Raw genomic sequence first — 16395 nt, forward strand, 5'->3', positions numbered from 1 at the left:
GAGCGCAACCACGTGTCGCGTACGTGGAAAGACGTGGAGCTGCAGCTGCGACGGAGGCTGCAGGGAAACCGAAAGCCATCTCTCGTTGCTCCATTCAGGTACAACGGTACTCTGGCACCGATTAACCGTCTTCCCCTTCTCCATTCTCTTCCTTGTACCTCTTCCTTCTCTCCTTTCCCGCCTTCGCGACTTCTTCATACCCTCTTCCCTCCCGTCCTCTTTCGTATTCACCGGGAAAACGTGGCGTCCGATGAAAAATCGCTAATTAATACCGTCTCTCGCATGGGATAATTGGAGTTGGCACACGGTTCCTATCACGAAAGTACGGGAATGCAAAAGAGGACACGAAAGCATAGACCGGCAAAAAGAAGAGGTCACGAGCGATGAAATCACCGGCGTCTGAGGGACGAGATGTTTCTCGTACACGTGACGTGGAATATTTCTCTTCTGGATGATTTATAAGCACGATTCGCCTCTCCTTCCGGTTAAATCAAATACGCAAATTTTTGTGTTCCATGGTTTTTAAAGCTCGTCAATTGCGATCATCGATAGTTGATAATTGATGAAATTATATTACAAATGGATCACGCGTGTTAATTTTTGAAAGAGCTTTTTAGCGAACACCGTAAGAAACCAGTACCGTCTTCGGTCACTGGTACGAGATACCGCATCGTCCCACCTTGAGGCATGTGATACGACCACGAAGGACGGTTGAACCTTGTTCAGCACGAAACCTCAAATTCTTTCGTCGATTCGATACACTTGTGTATGTCCTCAGGTATCATGATTTCAACCTTGATCTTGTATTAACGAACATTTCTTCGAGTGTTTTCGCTTTACCAGAAAAGGTATTGAAGAATAAATTTGAATTAATTAAAATTTTGTGACTTCGTCTATGGAATAATTAGAAATGGAAATGTAAGAAGGAAAGCGTTTGAAAAATTCTTTCCTTCTCTTCAGGGTTGAAATATGATTGTACAGCGAGGTCTGATACAACTAATGACTGCCATGAGATCTCTGTAACGATCAATACAATATTTAAAAGCAGTTTATTGCTTTAGCGACACGCTCGAGCAAGGTCGGTGACCGGCGTTGACCAAACGCCGTGAAAAGTAAGGTGTGCCTCTGTAAATATAAGCATATGATACATTCCAGTGGGAGTATCGAAAGAAACGAGAAACAAAGGTGTAGAGCAAGAAAGTGGAAGGTAGATCAGAGCGCAAGGATATCGGACACTGACGTCACGAACGCGTTCACCTCTTTATGTCAGCGAAAATTTCAAGTTCGTGACTTGATCAATCGATCATCGATTGAAAAAATATTGAAAATGTGTATTTGATTTCTCTTATTCAGAAAATTTCCAAATTGAAATTTGTGTCTTCAAAATTAATTTCCTTCTGCTAATTATTAATTAAACCAGCCGTCTACCTATCCAAAATCAAACTCGTAATCGATCAATCGATCCCGCGTTCTCTGATAGATCATCGCCCGGCCGCTGAAGTCACCTGGTGTCAGCAAAGTCCGATATCTACTCTCGGCCATTGATTACATAACGAAAGAAAATGATCAAACGAAGATTCAGTCACTTCCAACAACGATCAACAACGACAGACGAGACGGATGCTCGAGAATCGCGGATGATTTCCGAATACTGAGGGAAAGAAAGAAAAAGCATAGGGCGGGACGAAGATAGCCCGAAGAGGAAGCCCGAAGAGGCCTGGCGTCGCCACGGTCGTCGGCTACCAAGAGATCTCCGCCAGTGCAGCACCGACGAGCCTCGTGCTATATCCAGACGAATTCTCTTTCTCTCTTCATCGTCCTATTCCCTTTCGCTCTTCATCGCGCGAGACAGTACGAGGCGTAGCTCCTTCGTCGTCGATCGGATCCTCTTCATCGTCGCGATCGATGGCGTTCCTTTTCGTGTTCGTGGTTAAAAAACGAACGAAAAACTGGCCAGGAACGAAGTGATCGTCGAGCCAGGCTCGACGTGGAAGAGGAAGAGGAGGGAACGATCATGGGCAACGCGACCGCGAAGAGTCGCTACTCGAAGAGCAGCCTACAAGTCGGCGGTACCAACAGGAGACCGCGTTGGGAGGGATCAGGTATACACCTTTATCCAAATCATCGCTCTTCGACTGGATGATTTATCGGAATGATCGAGGGGTGGATGTGTCAGCTGAGCCGATCGCCATTTTGATCGAGACACGATACGATTGGAAGTTTCAAGCTGCTTGTGACGTTCGTTCGTGTATTGTCGAGGATCTTCGGGTCCTCTGAGGAATGATTTTTCTTTTTTATGAGAAGATCCTTCTAATCGAGGAGTGTATGGTGTGTTCCGGCGTGACCGTAGGCTTCGTTCGGTGGTTTCCGGTAGCGATGCTTCGGCTCGTCTCACGATTGGCTTGCTTCGATAGTGGGATGATGGCTAAAATTAGGCTGCTTCTGCCGACAGATCTGTCAAGCTCACGCAACGTTTGACTGATCGGTAATGGACGAGCAGAGATAATTAGCGGGTTTCTTGCGATAGGGAGATGATTCTCATTCACCTGGTGCAATTATCATGGAGCTTTTAATCCTTTCCCTATGACCAGTTTCTGCTTTCTCAATTTTATCACGCTGTTTAACTTGACGCTAAAATTTTCATAGCACCCTCGTTACTTCAAAATGTATACACAAATGTAGCAAAAAAGTTAAGGATTGTTAATGGTACAATGTAGTTTCACCAATGGGTAATGGAGGTGTATCTGGAAATCGTTTATTTACTATCGTATCAAACGGTAATCCAAAATTAACTGGCGTTTCGAAGGTGTTTATTTTAATAGATGATACTTGGGTCTGATAAACGATAGATCCAGGAGTATGAAATGAAAACACGTTCCTATATGGACGTTTTTTTACAAATTCCTTTAACACCTTACCTTATCATATTCAATCATGTTTGAGATGGATCACCCCAAATATTTGTCAAAGAACTTCATTTTAAAAAATCATTAGAGAAGAAATTAATTACAATTGAATTCACCATATTTTAGAGCAAACTTCTTTATCTCTTCTTTTTCTTTTCGCTGGAAACGCATATGACTGCAATGAAAGACAACTTTCTTTTATCGATGTTGAAACGATAGGTATGTTGTACCGAGAGTATCGAAGACACGCCGAACCGGTGTCCGATGTCGGCTCAGAGTCTCGCATAGTTTTCCTAGCCTGAGGACAGCACAGCAATGGCCCCACCGGTTGCCAAACGTTTCAAATTTTATTTTGGGAGCGCCACCTGCGGACCTGTGTTAGAGATCGTGTATTCTACACATCTGTACGTGAGCAACATTCTGGCACGTGCGAGCTTTCCGTGAACTTATTAACCAGCGTACTCCTTTATATTCGCCGTCTGAGCATCGTCACGCCGCGCCGTCGGTCTAAAATATACATAATGCACCGAGCATTGTTCCTAAAACGATGCTCAGAAATGTTAAAAATAGCGCATTATTGAATGAAAAATATCCAATGCAAAGTGTTCACGCTTTTAACAATTTTAACTACCGTGTCAATCATATTTCATAAATGGTCCCTCATTTCTTCTTTTTTTTTAAATGAAGAAAAAGAAAAGGCTGATTTAATCGCATACCATTTCAGGACTTCCAGCTCCACCAGGGAAACCGATCTTAATACCAGGAGCGGACGAATCTCAACCGGATGTGGTCGCGATTCGTTGGGAAAGGTCACCGAGTAACGGTGGCTCGGCCATTCTCGGCTACCTGGTTGAACATCGAAGGCTCGGTTCGCAGCATTGGGTGCGAAGTACACCGACACTTTGCACCTTCCCGGAACTGACCTTGAGCGGCCTCGAACCAGGGTGGCGCTACCAGTTCAGGGTCAGGGCTCAGAACGCGGTGGGTCTGTCGCGACCCAGCGAGATCTCCGACGCTCTAACGGTGACCTTGCAAAGGTCCGCCTCCTCGGCGCCGTATTTCGAGCAAGAACTGAAGGATACGGTCGTTTTGGAAAATGAACAGGTTAATTTATCATGGAGCTTCGTTTTTTTATCTCAAAGAAATTTAAATGATTTGAAGAATCTTTTCATTTGTTCCAATCTGCAGGCTGAGTTTGCGGTACGATTCACTGGTTCACCTCTGCCGAAGATTTCGTGGTTCAAAGATGGCTTCGAGATCTTCAGCAGCAGGAGGACAAGAATCATCACCGACAGTGGTAGAAGCGTTCTCTTGATCCATCAAACTGCCCTCAACGACGAGGGTGAAATAAAATGTACTGCTACCAATAGAGCTGGACACACTAGTACCAAAGCAAGATTGGTTTTAGAAGGTGTGGTATTCGATTAAAAATTAAGAAAAAGAAATTTTAAAAAAATTATTGATAAACGTAAATAATATTATAGCTCCTCCGAAAATACGACTTCCACGCCAGTACGAAGATGGTCTCCTTTTCGAGCAAGACGAAACGATCAGATTGAAAGTGTCGTTAGCTGGAAGACCATCGCCTTCTGTAATTTGGTACCATGATGGAGAAATCATTGCCCACGACCAGAGGCATATTTTCGAAACGATGGACGGTGAATCAGTCTTGAAGATCCCTGATGCGAAACGCGTAGACAGAGGAGAATACACTGTCAAAGCTGTGAATAAACTTGGGGAAGACACATCCTCGTTTCTGGTCACTGTTACAGGTTGTTATAAATTTTACTAAATACCATTAAGATACAGAATCATCTTGAAAGGGATGAAAATGGAAATTCTTTTATTTCTAGATCGACCAGCTGCACCAGGAAAAGCAATGGTCACAATGACCTTAGGTAGAACGGTGTCTCTATCGTGGAGAGAACCTGAAGACGATGGTGGTTGCAAGATAGGCACATACATCGTCGAGTATTACAGGGTAAGTGATACAATCGTACGTTGTATTCGTAGAAAATAAAATTCTTATTGATTGACTATCAGAAATCGTTCGACAGATTGGCTGGGATGTATGGTTGAAGGCGACCACCAGTAGACAAACCAAAGCGACGTTATCGGAATTGATCGAGGGATCGGAATATAAATTTCGAGTAAAAGCTGAAAATCCGTACGGCGTGAGCGAGCCTAGCGAGGAGAGCGACGTAATTTTCATTCCAGACTTAAAAAGAGGGTACGCTTGTTATTAATTCCAGTTAAACAAAAATCTGATACGTTCTCTTTGATATCCAGGATAATGACGCCCTCGTTGAGCGGAAAATCACAGAGCCACAGAGAAATCAGATCGCGAGAGAAACGGGAGGTGAGTTTCGCCGTGCCTGCTCAAAGAACCAGAAGTTTGACAAGGGAGGAGTCACGAAACCGGGACGAAGACGATGACCTACGTTTTGGTCCGGGTAATCGGTCGTCGTCCGCACAGAGGCTGACAGGAAGACCATCCAGAGCGGACAGCAGGGTCACTTTCGCGCTGGACACTTTAGACAATTCGGAGGCGCCCATTCCTCCGGCCAGATCGAGGGATCATTCCACTTTGAAACACGAGAATCGTGTCGAGAATCACTCGGATCGTCCTAGTGTTCCTGTAGCAGCGCCAGTTAATCAAGTGAGTTATTTAGAATAATAATTAAGGTGCTAAATCAACAGCCACCTACATTGTTATAAATTTTAAATCAGAGCAAGGAGAAACCCACGAGGGTAACAGTCTCGCCACCCCCCGCGATGGACGAATCCAGCCGACGTGCGATATTCAGAGAATCGCGGTCGAGATCCGTTTCCATACCCAGGGAACGTAGCATGTCTCCGTTATCGATGCCGAAAATTCAAGAGCAACGAGAGGAAGAAGGTTCCTTAACTTCGTCGCGTCTTCGACCGTCTTTGAACTTAATCCTGAAAAAACAACAGGCCACCGTTGATGAACCACAACCACCGCTCGTCAAGAGTAATTCACTGGACGTGGATAAACCAGGATCGCCTACTACTCCCAGAGAGGACGACGAGAGTGTTCTCCATGGAAGTTCGGAGTTTATGTTGGTTTTGTATCCAGAGGACCAAGATCAGGGCAAGAAGTACAGGGACATCGATGGCAGGCGGAAGACGTCAGGTAAGATTACCATAGGATATTAATATCGATTGATATTGATCATAATTTCTCATTCGATAGACACCAGACAGGCGGCGGAGGAAACGGAAGACATGGAAGACCTGATACCACCCCCGATGTCGCTGTCCCTTCCGGAATTATTCAGCCTCGAGCACCAGGTGGTAGAAACCCTTCGCGAAGCGGTCAGTTCGACGGAGCTACTTCACGAACGAGCGATGGAGCGTTTCTACAAAGCGGTAGCAGCTGAAGAGGCTTCCGAAGTGGGTAAAAGAAAGATCCAGCTCGAAAGAAAGACAGGAGAACTGGCATCCACCGTCGAAACAAAAGCAGAAGACATCGAAGATACCCAAGATCGATTATTATCCCTTCGACGACGGATGTCCAACCCTGCGGTAGTTCCTCAGAATCTGATCACCTGGCAGCCGAAGAAGAATCGCAGGAGGTCCAGCGAAGCGGACACCATGAAGACATCCATCAAACTTGTAACCCCCTCTTTGTTAGCCGATATCGAAGCAAGATCCGATCCAAATCTGCCCAATGACACAGAGACACCTGTGGCTCATCCTTGGGCGCTGGACAAGGAGGAGGACTCAGCGACCCAACTGCGCAGGTGGCACGACGCCAACGTACCATTGGTCGAGAGAATAAACGAAGACAAATCGATACCCTGGCAGAGTAGCACCAATCAAGAGAGTGTATCAAACAGAGGGGTGGTTCCAGAGTCTCTACCAATCTTACAACAGGACACGAAACAAGAAGAGATGGAAGAAGAGGAGGAAGAAGAAAGCATCGAGACCTCTGAAGAATCATCCGAAGAGATGAGCAGTGCTGATAGCGAAGATTTGAAGCTTCTGAAGGCAAGGATTCTCGCCAGACAGGTGCTAGAGGAAGAAGACACTTATCATCCTTCGGGAAGACCAATTTTACACATCGAACCTGAACCACCACCGATCCCACCCCATAGAGTACCCATTTTGGAAGTTTCTCCACCTACTCCTACCAGAACCGTCGCGCCACCATTGTCCCCTACTAATCTGGTTCCTAAGTCCATTCTGAAGAAACCTAAAGAAGAACTCGCTCCTCAGAACAGCTTCGGAAGACCGGTTCCTCCTGAGAAACCCATCAGGAAGATTCCTCCTCAAGCTGCAGAAGTAGCCAAAGATGAAGAGATTCAGCCGCAGGTTGCGGCTGAAATGATCAGACCGCCTGTGATGTCGGAGTCTGACACGGATAGCATGCTGTCCGCAGGTGAAGCAGCTAAGAATCGCAGGATTCAGGCGAAGATGAGGTCGAACGTCTCCGAAGAAGAGGTCGATGAAGATGATATCGAAGCACGAATGGCGGTGGTTGATCATTACACGGAGATTGTTAGAGAGCATTCGAGTAAATTCAATTATAGAAGCTCCGAAGAGAGGAAACTGGGCGACAGTGTGGCTAGCTCCAGAAGATCCTCCTTCTCGGAGGATCAGGAGCAAAGTCATCTGAAAGATCGTCTAGAAGCTTTCGCGACTAAGAGTAATAGACAAGAGACCAGAGAAGCTCAACAGGTTCAACTACCGAAGGTGAAGAGCAAGAAGAATGAACAAGTTGGTCAAGCGAAAAGGATTTCAGGTTCTCGGGGGACCACTCCTGCGAGGGATACCAAGCCAGGAGAGAAGAGAATCAGTCGACCATCTTCCAGGAACCAATCTCCAGCACCAAGGTCTAGAAACGTGTCCGTGGAGAGAGGTGGAGCTTCTTCGAGGTCCTCGTCGAAGACCAGAGTTCGAGCTCCTTCGCAAGACAGAAGACCTCCGTCCAGGACTGGTTCGGAGGATCGACGATACGTCAGAGAGCAGTCCGTCGACGAAGGCGTCAGAAGGACGAAGAGAGCCTCTTCGAGAACGCGTTCCAGGTCCAGTTCCAAGGACAGAAACCGACCGGAGACTCCGATCGAGTTGAAGAAGGAACGATTGCAGAGAAGTTTGGACAGCAAGAAGTATCGTCCCTCCAGGCGCAGATTCCCCGCGGGCTACCCTGAAGTACCATGGAGAGAAAGTAGATTGAACGAAGAGCGACTGGCGATCGAGGCGAAATACAACGTCAGAAACACTGTCGGATACGTAACTGACCTTACGCTACTGTTGGCAGCTGTCTACGTTTATCTCTTCAAGAAAGAGACTTTGGCGATCCCTTTCATCGCTCTTCTTCTTTACAGAAGAGTACAACACGAGATTCGTGGAAAGATTTCTGGAGGCTGGTGGTGGTCCAAAAGAAAGCAATGACGTTTTTAAAGGTTTTTAAAAGAGTGCAGGGGAGATTTTTGAAAATTCTAGATATTTCAACAAAAAGAGTTCATAATCCTCGAAGAGATTCTCGATGTTCGATGCTTTAATGACGAAAGGATTCTTGACCTTTCACCTCGAGTCTATCATGGCAATTTGTCAAGCGAACGTTGAAGAAGCCAATTGTGTTTCATTCAGCAACTACAACAAACGAGTACCAAAGATAGTATAACGTGTATTAAGAGAGTATATTTAACGACAACGGTGTATTATTATAAATTATTGTTATTCTTATTATTTATTCTTATTTATTATTATGGATGTTCTTACTTGCAATAAATGTGTACATAACTGTTGAATTTCAAATTGATTTCTTATTATCCTATCCCACTATCATTAGAAAGTAAAATGAATGACCAAGTAAAATTATCTTATTCGAATCTTTCTTATTTTCAAACAAGTCCAAGCTAGGCAATTCTTCTTCGAATAAAAGTCCAAGAAAATGAAAAATTCCTAATCATAACCACTGCCTTTCGCACCCAAGCCTCCCGCCGCACGTGGGCGCCAAACGCCTCGGTCAAAGCACACGGAGCAAAGAAAAACGAAGACGAAAACGAAGGAGAGGAAGAAGAAACGGAAAATGAAAAGGGAATAATCGCCGCGAGCGACAAAGTTATTCAAAGATAAAAAACATCGATGCGCCAAGTTACATCAGGGATAGATAGCGGGCCAAAGAAAGAGGGAGCACGGGGTGAAGAGGTGTAATATACGCGTACATGTGTGTGTGTCCGTGCGTGGTGAAGAGGAGAAAGAGAGAAAGAAGTTAGGGGATAGAGAAAGGGGGATGCTGAGGAACGAAAGAGCGCATGTGCGCGTTTCGTTAAAACGACGAAGCCGAGAGTGGCGTGTCGGGACGATTTTAGACCGGAGCAGGGCCTCCTGCCGTCAGATTTCGTGGCGCAGAGTGTGCCGTGCCACGGGTCAACCAGAAGAGCAGGTCGCCGGAGGTGGAACTCGCGACCGGAAGGACGTGCAGGTCGCTTCCTGGTCGAAACGATAAGCTCCAGTTGGTTCGTCTCTTCAGGAGTGATGTCAATGCGAGGAAGGATCGGTCTTCGTATCATCTAACGAGATGACCTTAACAGGTAAGAATTTATTCGTCTCTAAAAAAGATCCAAATTTCCTATACGCATCAAACCCGAGAAACGTTTAGAATCGTTGTGTGATCGCTAAAAAATCTCACCACTTGTTCGTGAAAACGTGGCTATTCTTCAACGTCGAACCACGAAGCTTCTCTTAATCTTCAATTTCTTTAATTTTCATTAAAAATTCGCGATGAAGATACGATTATCATATAAAAATTGATACATGTAATGACAACACTGGAGGAGACCAAATAAATGTGAAATTTGTTTAAAAAAAGAGAAAAAGAAGAAAATTGTGAATATCGTTGGGAGCACATGTTGAAAACAGATAGAAATCGAGGCGGTAAACGGATCGCGTTTGCAGCCATGTTTATTTTTTAACGTATTTATTTACCGCTACGCCAGAGGGATACGCGCGCTTACGGAATTTCACTCGCGGCGGATTCCGCGTGATTTCGTCTGTCGATCGAGCTTTCCGTCGAACGGACCGATTGTAAAAACCTCTCGAAGCCAGCGTGTCTCGTTTTATTTTCTTAAGCGATTTCCCTTCAGCCCGTTGATTTCTTCCCGCACAGGTATCTATATTTACGCCCGCGGCTTTTGCATCCGCGTACTCTACGCTTCTGTGGCCATCTTGGTGAGCACGTGAGCGACGAAATACCAGGTAGCCTCGCGAATAATAAATTTCCGCCTACGGTTTTAACCGCCTTGCGACACGCGCTTGCCGTTTCTTTTTCCTTATTAATTAACGAGCTTCGAGAATAGGGGTCTGCGAGTCTTGAAAATTGAAATTTAAGACGGCGATTATTCGTGTGGCAAAATAAACAAAATATTGTTATCTGAAGTTGAAGACTGCAAAGTGTCCGAATAAAAACAGCTATGACACTTCGACTACCATTGGGGTCGCTGATAACCCCTCAGACTTTAATATATTGGTGACCACAGTAGTAATATCCATATTTAGTCCGACGCGATTACTAGTAGAATTAACCAGCATTGTCCGGCCGCCCCTTTGTCAAATATAGAACGTTGTTTTGTTTCAAATACTTGTAAAAATGTAATTGCTTACAGATCAGACGGCGAAAGCCAAAGGACCGCCGCGATGGCTGGACCCGGACCAGGTTCTTTCGGTTCAGGGACGAACAGGCGAAGACGTCGTCTTTGAACCAAAATTACGGTGGTCCGATGTTTTCGACGAGCTACGATTCGAATTGTAAGTCATCATTTTTCTATCATTCCTATAGCGATCAGTGACCCGTAACGTTTCGCGATAACCCGGCTTTTATTAACACACCCATCGTCTCAGTGAAAATTAACGTATATAGTCAGACGTATCGTGATTCGATTTATCAAACCTTGATCGCTAGTAACCAGTGCCATAAATTTAATATAATCTGACGATTGAAAAAAGGATACTTCGATAAACGGTATAATTAAACAAATATTGTAATATAATATTAATTTTTTTGAAATAAATTCATTGCAAGAAAGCAAGGAGAGAGAATACTTCTTTGATCCACTGTACATCCTGATCTTACAAGTTTGATAACAGTTATACAATCCTAATTTCATTGCTAATTTTACATTCATTCTGTCAAATTCTCGTCCAACTATAATATCATCTCAGCACTGGTGTAATTATGTAACGATGTTAATTATAGCGTGAAATGAAATTTTAAGGAATCGGTGGAGCGAAAGTTCGATAAAGTTATCGAAGCGATCGATGATCCAAGTAAAGTTCATCTACCCTTCTATTGTTCCTTCTCGTAGTAAGACGCGTTTGTTGCCATTTAACGAATGTTCGTTCATACGTTATCGTTCATTCTCAACTATTGGCCCTAATTTCGCGTAGAAACCTTGAAACGTGCCAAGGATTAAACGCAGTTTATTTCGAGCTGTCGCGCACTTAATTTTCGCGGAGGGCCAAATTACACCGACGTCTAACTTCGTTTCGCGAGTTTTTCTATATATTTTGTCTCTCGCCGATCTTCTAAAGCCGCTTATTCACGTGATCGTACAAAATATCAAGTCTGAGACATAACAAGTCTAACTGATAATTTGGTGACATAAAAGTATTACGAAATAGCAATTACGATGTATCAATTTGAAGCTTAAAGTTTCATGAAAACGAATACACAAATGTTTCGTTAATTTTCTTAATACAGAGTTGCTGGCTATCAATTATACGAAAGACTTCAACTGTCGTCTCCTCTGACGGCATTTATTCGTCATTTAAATCCTCGTAGATCATTCTTCCCCTGACCATTGAGACGCAACGTCATCGCGACGACGTGAAAATTCCGCTCACCGGTTTGACGTTCCTCGGCCCCTCGCGCCCCTCGTTGTAAGCTAAATTCGACCGAGCTCGAAATTTTCGCGAAGAAAACGAAAGAGGCGCTGCTCCTTGAAAACCGCGTCTCTAGGATACTTCGGGTGCTCCTCTTTGCTTATAGTTTCCTTCGAACTATAGCGGAAGCTGGCGGATGTGGAGGTGGAAAATTGAGCGCGGACGACCTGGCGCTGGCATCTCGCTATCAGTCTTCCGAGGGAGCGTCGCGACGTCCGACGACCGGCCAAAAATCACCTCGGACTTCTCCTCCCTCTTTCAAACCCGCGTCGCGTCACTCGAATCACAATAAAAAAAAGAAAAAAAAGAAAAAATAATCAAAATCAACGTAAAATCATTGTCACCCTCTCGAACGCACCCCCTTTGGACGATCTTAAAAGTGAACCAAAATTCGTAACGAAAGAAAATGATTACAAGTCTGGGATAATTAATTAGTTCAGTGATAAGTATATCTTTCCAAAGTGTATCGGTAGATATCAATAAAATATCAATAATCGAAGTGAAGTCATTGAACAGACACGTCAGGGTCGACAAGACGCTTCGCGGGTTTATTTTTGCCACCCTGTCACCGTGTGTATCACCAATACCCAGTCGACGGATAAATAAAACGAGTCTGTGATGCAAACGTGTGACATACGACGCTTCGTGTTGATCGAATAAATATCGAATATATCCGAGATCGATGCATCGATTCGGTTTCCATCCGCCTCTTCGCCCTTTGCTCGATTCGATGCGAATCTTTGAGTTATCCTGATGTCGCCGTACCCACGTGTGATAGGTAGTGATTGTTTGTTCGCGAGTGGTAGAACTTGAGTGAAGAGGAATCAACATGGGGAGCGATTGTTGCAAGTGCGCCAATGGCAACAAACCCGCCATCAAGGGTTCCTTTTCCGATGGTTCCGGATATGGGTAGGGTTTTCAGCATCAACGTAGCTAATGCCTTTTCTTCCATTTCGTTTCAAGTTTGACCGATGATAGAGCGATTTTAATTTTAGATACAGATGCGCATCGTTGCATGTTGATTCACGTGCTTGGACATGAATTTCATATTTCTGATTTTCAATTACAGAAATGATTAATTCAACGCGAATGGAAAATTTCAACTCCATCGATTGCAATTTCTTCGATCAATTTTCAACATCGATCAATTAAATCGTGAAATTCATAGATTCTTAGAGGTTGAACGACGCCGAAATAAGAATCGGTAACACCCTTCCAACGTATTTCGGGCAAACAAATGATCTAGAGCAACTGAAACTCTTGGCATTGCTCTACTGCCCTATTTTCGTCACCTTTTTACACGACACACGGCCACGGGAAAAGGAAGCCTGCCTCGATACCAATGATCCAGGGTATCGATCGAATTTTTCACGAGCCATCTCCACGGTGTTTGGATCATTGAAATATCTCCCAACGATCTACAAATACCGTAACGAAAGATCGATGGTGCAAGTGTGTACGTAATCAGCATCCACGAGATTCTTCTTTTGTTCTTCCTTCTTTTCCTTATCTCTTTCAGTTTTCAATTAAATGTTATAGATTTTCTTTTCTCTTCGAGAAAGCAAAGAGGAAGACTTTCTAACGAAACGAGGCCGGTTTTGCAATGTTGAAATGTCAGTTTGTGATTGTTCTCGGGGCGATGGCCGAGATCCAATCGGACCGATGGTCATCGTCGGGCTCGTCCGCTAGCTATTTTTTCACCGTGCCAGACAGAACGATTCGTCTATTATTACTGGCTCATTCAATCTCGTTTCTTTTTTACGCAATCAAAAATGCAACATTCGCGAATTGTTCGACGATCACCGCGGCGCCTCCCCGTCGCGGGTAAACGTCGGGCACTGACGCAATGTCTATTTTACCTAGACGAGAAACAAATTCTATGCTCAGCAATCACGATCGATCTTATTGTCGTTTACGTTTCGAGGATCGACGGGAGACTTGAACGGAAACAAATACATGAGCGAGAATCGGTGGAATTTGGAGGGAAATCATGGTTCGCTAATTTAATCGATGCGTCCTTCCATAAATATTTGGAATCGAAACCTTGAATCTAGGTGCAATTGTTTGGAAGTTATCTAAATTTGATCGGTGATGTCGATTTCGAATCGCATCAAATGCAAAGAAAATTTCATAGAAAATATAATGATAGCGATGTTATCTGATTATAGAATTCGCGAAGATGTACCAATACCGTCCGATAGATACCGCGTACAAATGAGAGGCAACGTGGTCCAATTGACTCTGAAACAATCGCAAAAGGACGACACCGGACATTACGCTCTGGTGGCGACCAGGCTCGGTCAAGGATTCGACAAAGGATCCTCGAAGAAGATTCATCTGAGCGTCGATGAGCCGATTTCCGAAGAGGGTGACCCACCTGTTTTTCTACGAAGATTGACCGATCTCGCGGTCAAAGTTGGAACGAGGACCAGGTTTCTCGTGGAGATTCGAAGTTCGACCACACCGAAGGTAATGAAAATTTTATAAAAATTAACTCTTTCCCTGTGCAAAGTTCCCTTTGAATATTTTCAAAAATTACACTACAAAAATTAAGTAACACGTTAAGAAAAAAAAAAAAATATTCGATCGAATAGTTTGAAAAATTATTAGGCCACGCTTGGAAACGAAGAATCCGTGCCAACGTCGGTGATTAACCCGGAAGGGTGAACCGAGATTATTCTAGTGACTTATTGCCACGGATTTCTGGTTACGAACGAAACGGGGAAACGCGTACGAAAACGGAAGCCTCGGAGGTCCACGACCCGGCTTTTCACAGACGTAAAAGAGAAAAGGAAGATCGTAACGCGGTCTTACGAGTCGTATTACAACTATTATTACGCGCGCACGTACACTACGGCTAGAAACTATGCCCGCCGATCGGCTAAATCTGCGTGCTTATTCTGCCTCCATCGTAAACCTCGAAATGGTCGTTTTCCCTGAAGATGGTCTCTGACCGCGTTGCGTAACGCTCGCCTCTAAGGAATCCGCTTTGAAATACCAATGAATTTTATGGAATTTTCCTAATTTTTCATTAAATTCTTGGAAATGCCTAATTTGAAGATTTGAAATTTCGAGTTGAATTAAAAAAATAAAGTTAAAAAGTCTGACGATGAAACGGAATGTGGACTGAGATTTCAAACAAGCGTTACAGCTTCTTAGAAATTCCTAAGCTCTCTATTTAACCGTTTCAAACGCTAAGCCAAACTAATTTTAGCAACGGAAACTAATTTTGTGTAAAATATAGCGGATTTGTTCTAAACAATATCGAACATACTTGGCGAAATACTTATTCACCTTAGACGATGCTTGTCAACCCTCGAAATGAATCCTTCCATAAAAAAAAGAAATTCAATATAAATCTTGTTGCACCGTTTTAGCAACAATATGTACAGAACTTACTTATATAAAATCTTTCAAAAGACTCGAAATTACACGAGGTCCAAAATTAGACTCTACTCTCGTGTCAAGTTGTGCATGAACAGTCTCGAACTTGAATTCATAATTCCGACCGCTGATTGCATCGAACAATGAAAGAGTAAAATAATTTCTTGTTCGTAACAAATTTATCCCTCGGCCATTTCCTTTCCATCAATTGTTTGACAACTCGTTGACGTCATCAAACGAGCAACAGCTTAAATCTTTCAACGTGTCGTCGTGGTTGTTGTTGAATTCCAGATCACTTGGCACAGAAATGCGGAGCCGGTACACGCGGGTTCGAGGTTTTCTTTCGTCCACGAGGGAAACTTCTACTGCGTCGATGTGGCTCCTGTCACCGTCGAGGACGAAGGACAGTGGACGTGTATGGCGGAAAATCCAAGTGGAAGATCATCTTGTACATCTCGTCTGACCGTAATTGGTAAGGGCATGCTATTCCTTTAACCCTTTGAGGAGCACATTTTTCTTCCGAAGAAATTATTAAAATCAAAGATTATCTACGGGTTTTTGGGGTCGCTGATTACGATCCTGATGTCAGAATTGCAAAATTCAAAGTTTAAATAAAAATTTTCAGAGCTGCAGGACTTTTTAAGAATAACCGAATTTATTCTGAAAAAATGAGTTTTCTGTGTTTTAATTGTTTACAATTAATTATAAGTAAATTATATAACTTGGAAACGCAAAAGTCTAATAAGTACTCACATGTTTAAAAAATCTGCAAATTAATTCCGAATTAAAGAAAAAACAAGAAGGCAAAACTAATATGTACCACTGTCCCTCAAAGGGTTAACAGAAAATACGATGAAATGAAATTTCTTCTTATTCCTCAGTCCCGAAAGCATACAAAAGGCCAGAATTCGTCGAGGAGCTTCGTGCTCTGTTAACAGAAACCGGAACAGTATCGTTAGAATGTAAAGTGGTCGGTGTACCTACTCCGGTATTAAGATGGTTTAAAGACGACAAAGAAATCAAGGCTGGCGATGTATTTGCTTTAACTGCCAACCCTGATGACCCAACCTCCCTTGGCATTTATACTTGCGAGGCGGTGAATTGCATGGGAATCTCTTACTCCTCTTCGAAAGTAAGTGCCTATATTTGGTTAATTATTTGAAACATAATTAAAAAAATATATTTTATTCTT

At 43.6% G+C, this 16395-nt stretch overlaps 2 protein-coding genes across 4 annotated transcripts in view; both read left to right on the forward strand.

The window, feature by feature from the left end:
* Positions 1-1501: 1501 nt before the first annotated feature.
* Positions 1502-8678, forward strand: LOC143305236 (uncharacterized). Its single transcript, XM_076689901.1, has 9 exons — positions 1502-2102; positions 3631-4010; positions 4095-4317; positions 4391-4678; positions 4760-4887; positions 4964-5136; positions 5196-5565; positions 5637-6063; positions 6124-8678. The coding sequence occupies exons 1-9, from the start codon at positions 2015-2017 to the stop codon at positions 8325-8327; spliced, it is 4281 nt and encodes a 1426-aa protein (XP_076546016.1). The 5' UTR covers positions 1502-2014; the 3' UTR covers positions 8328-8678.
* Positions 8679-9250: 572 nt separating this feature from the next.
* LOC117605608 (uncharacterized) overlaps positions 9251-16395 on the forward strand; it is a 47761-nt gene continuing 40616 nt past the window's right edge. The window contains exons 1-5 of one of the 3 annotated variants that reach the window (XM_034327136.2): positions 9251-9472; positions 10544-10685; positions 13988-14288; positions 15495-15675; positions 16085-16335. In XM_034327136.2, coding sequence (XP_034183027.2) covers positions 9460-9472; positions 10544-10685; positions 13988-14288; positions 15495-15675; positions 16085-16335 — 888 coding nt within the window. In that variant the 5' untranslated portion in view covers positions 9251-9459. Of the gene's footprint in view, positions 9473-10543; positions 10686-11934; positions 12729-13987; positions 14289-15494; positions 15676-16084; positions 16336-16395 lie in introns of those variants that run through there. The other 2 variants (XM_034327152.2, XM_034327143.2) reach the window with 2 other exon arrangements.

The sequence above is a fragment of the Osmia lignaria genome, chromosome 9 (genome assembly GCF_051020975.1).
Source record: "Osmia lignaria lignaria isolate PbOS001 chromosome 9, iyOsmLign1, whole genome shotgun sequence".
Taxonomy (NCBI): domain Eukaryota; kingdom Metazoa; phylum Arthropoda; class Insecta; order Hymenoptera; family Megachilidae; genus Osmia; species Osmia lignaria.

Excerpts from the sequence above, each read along its gene's own strand:
- LOC143305236 (XM_076689901.1), top strand. The coding sequence starts at position 2,015 with ATGGGCAACGCGACCGCGAAGAGTCGCTACTCGAAGAGCAGCCTACAA. Across the intron at positions 4,679-4,759 it reads GTTTCTGGTCACTGTTACAG|ATCGACCAGCTGCACCAGGA; the intron begins GTTGTTATAAAT and ends TTTTATTTCTAG. Across the intron at positions 5,137-5,195 it reads ATTCCAGACTTAAAAAGAGG|GATAATGACGCCCTCGTTGA; the intron begins GTACGCTTGTTA and ends TTTGATATCCAG.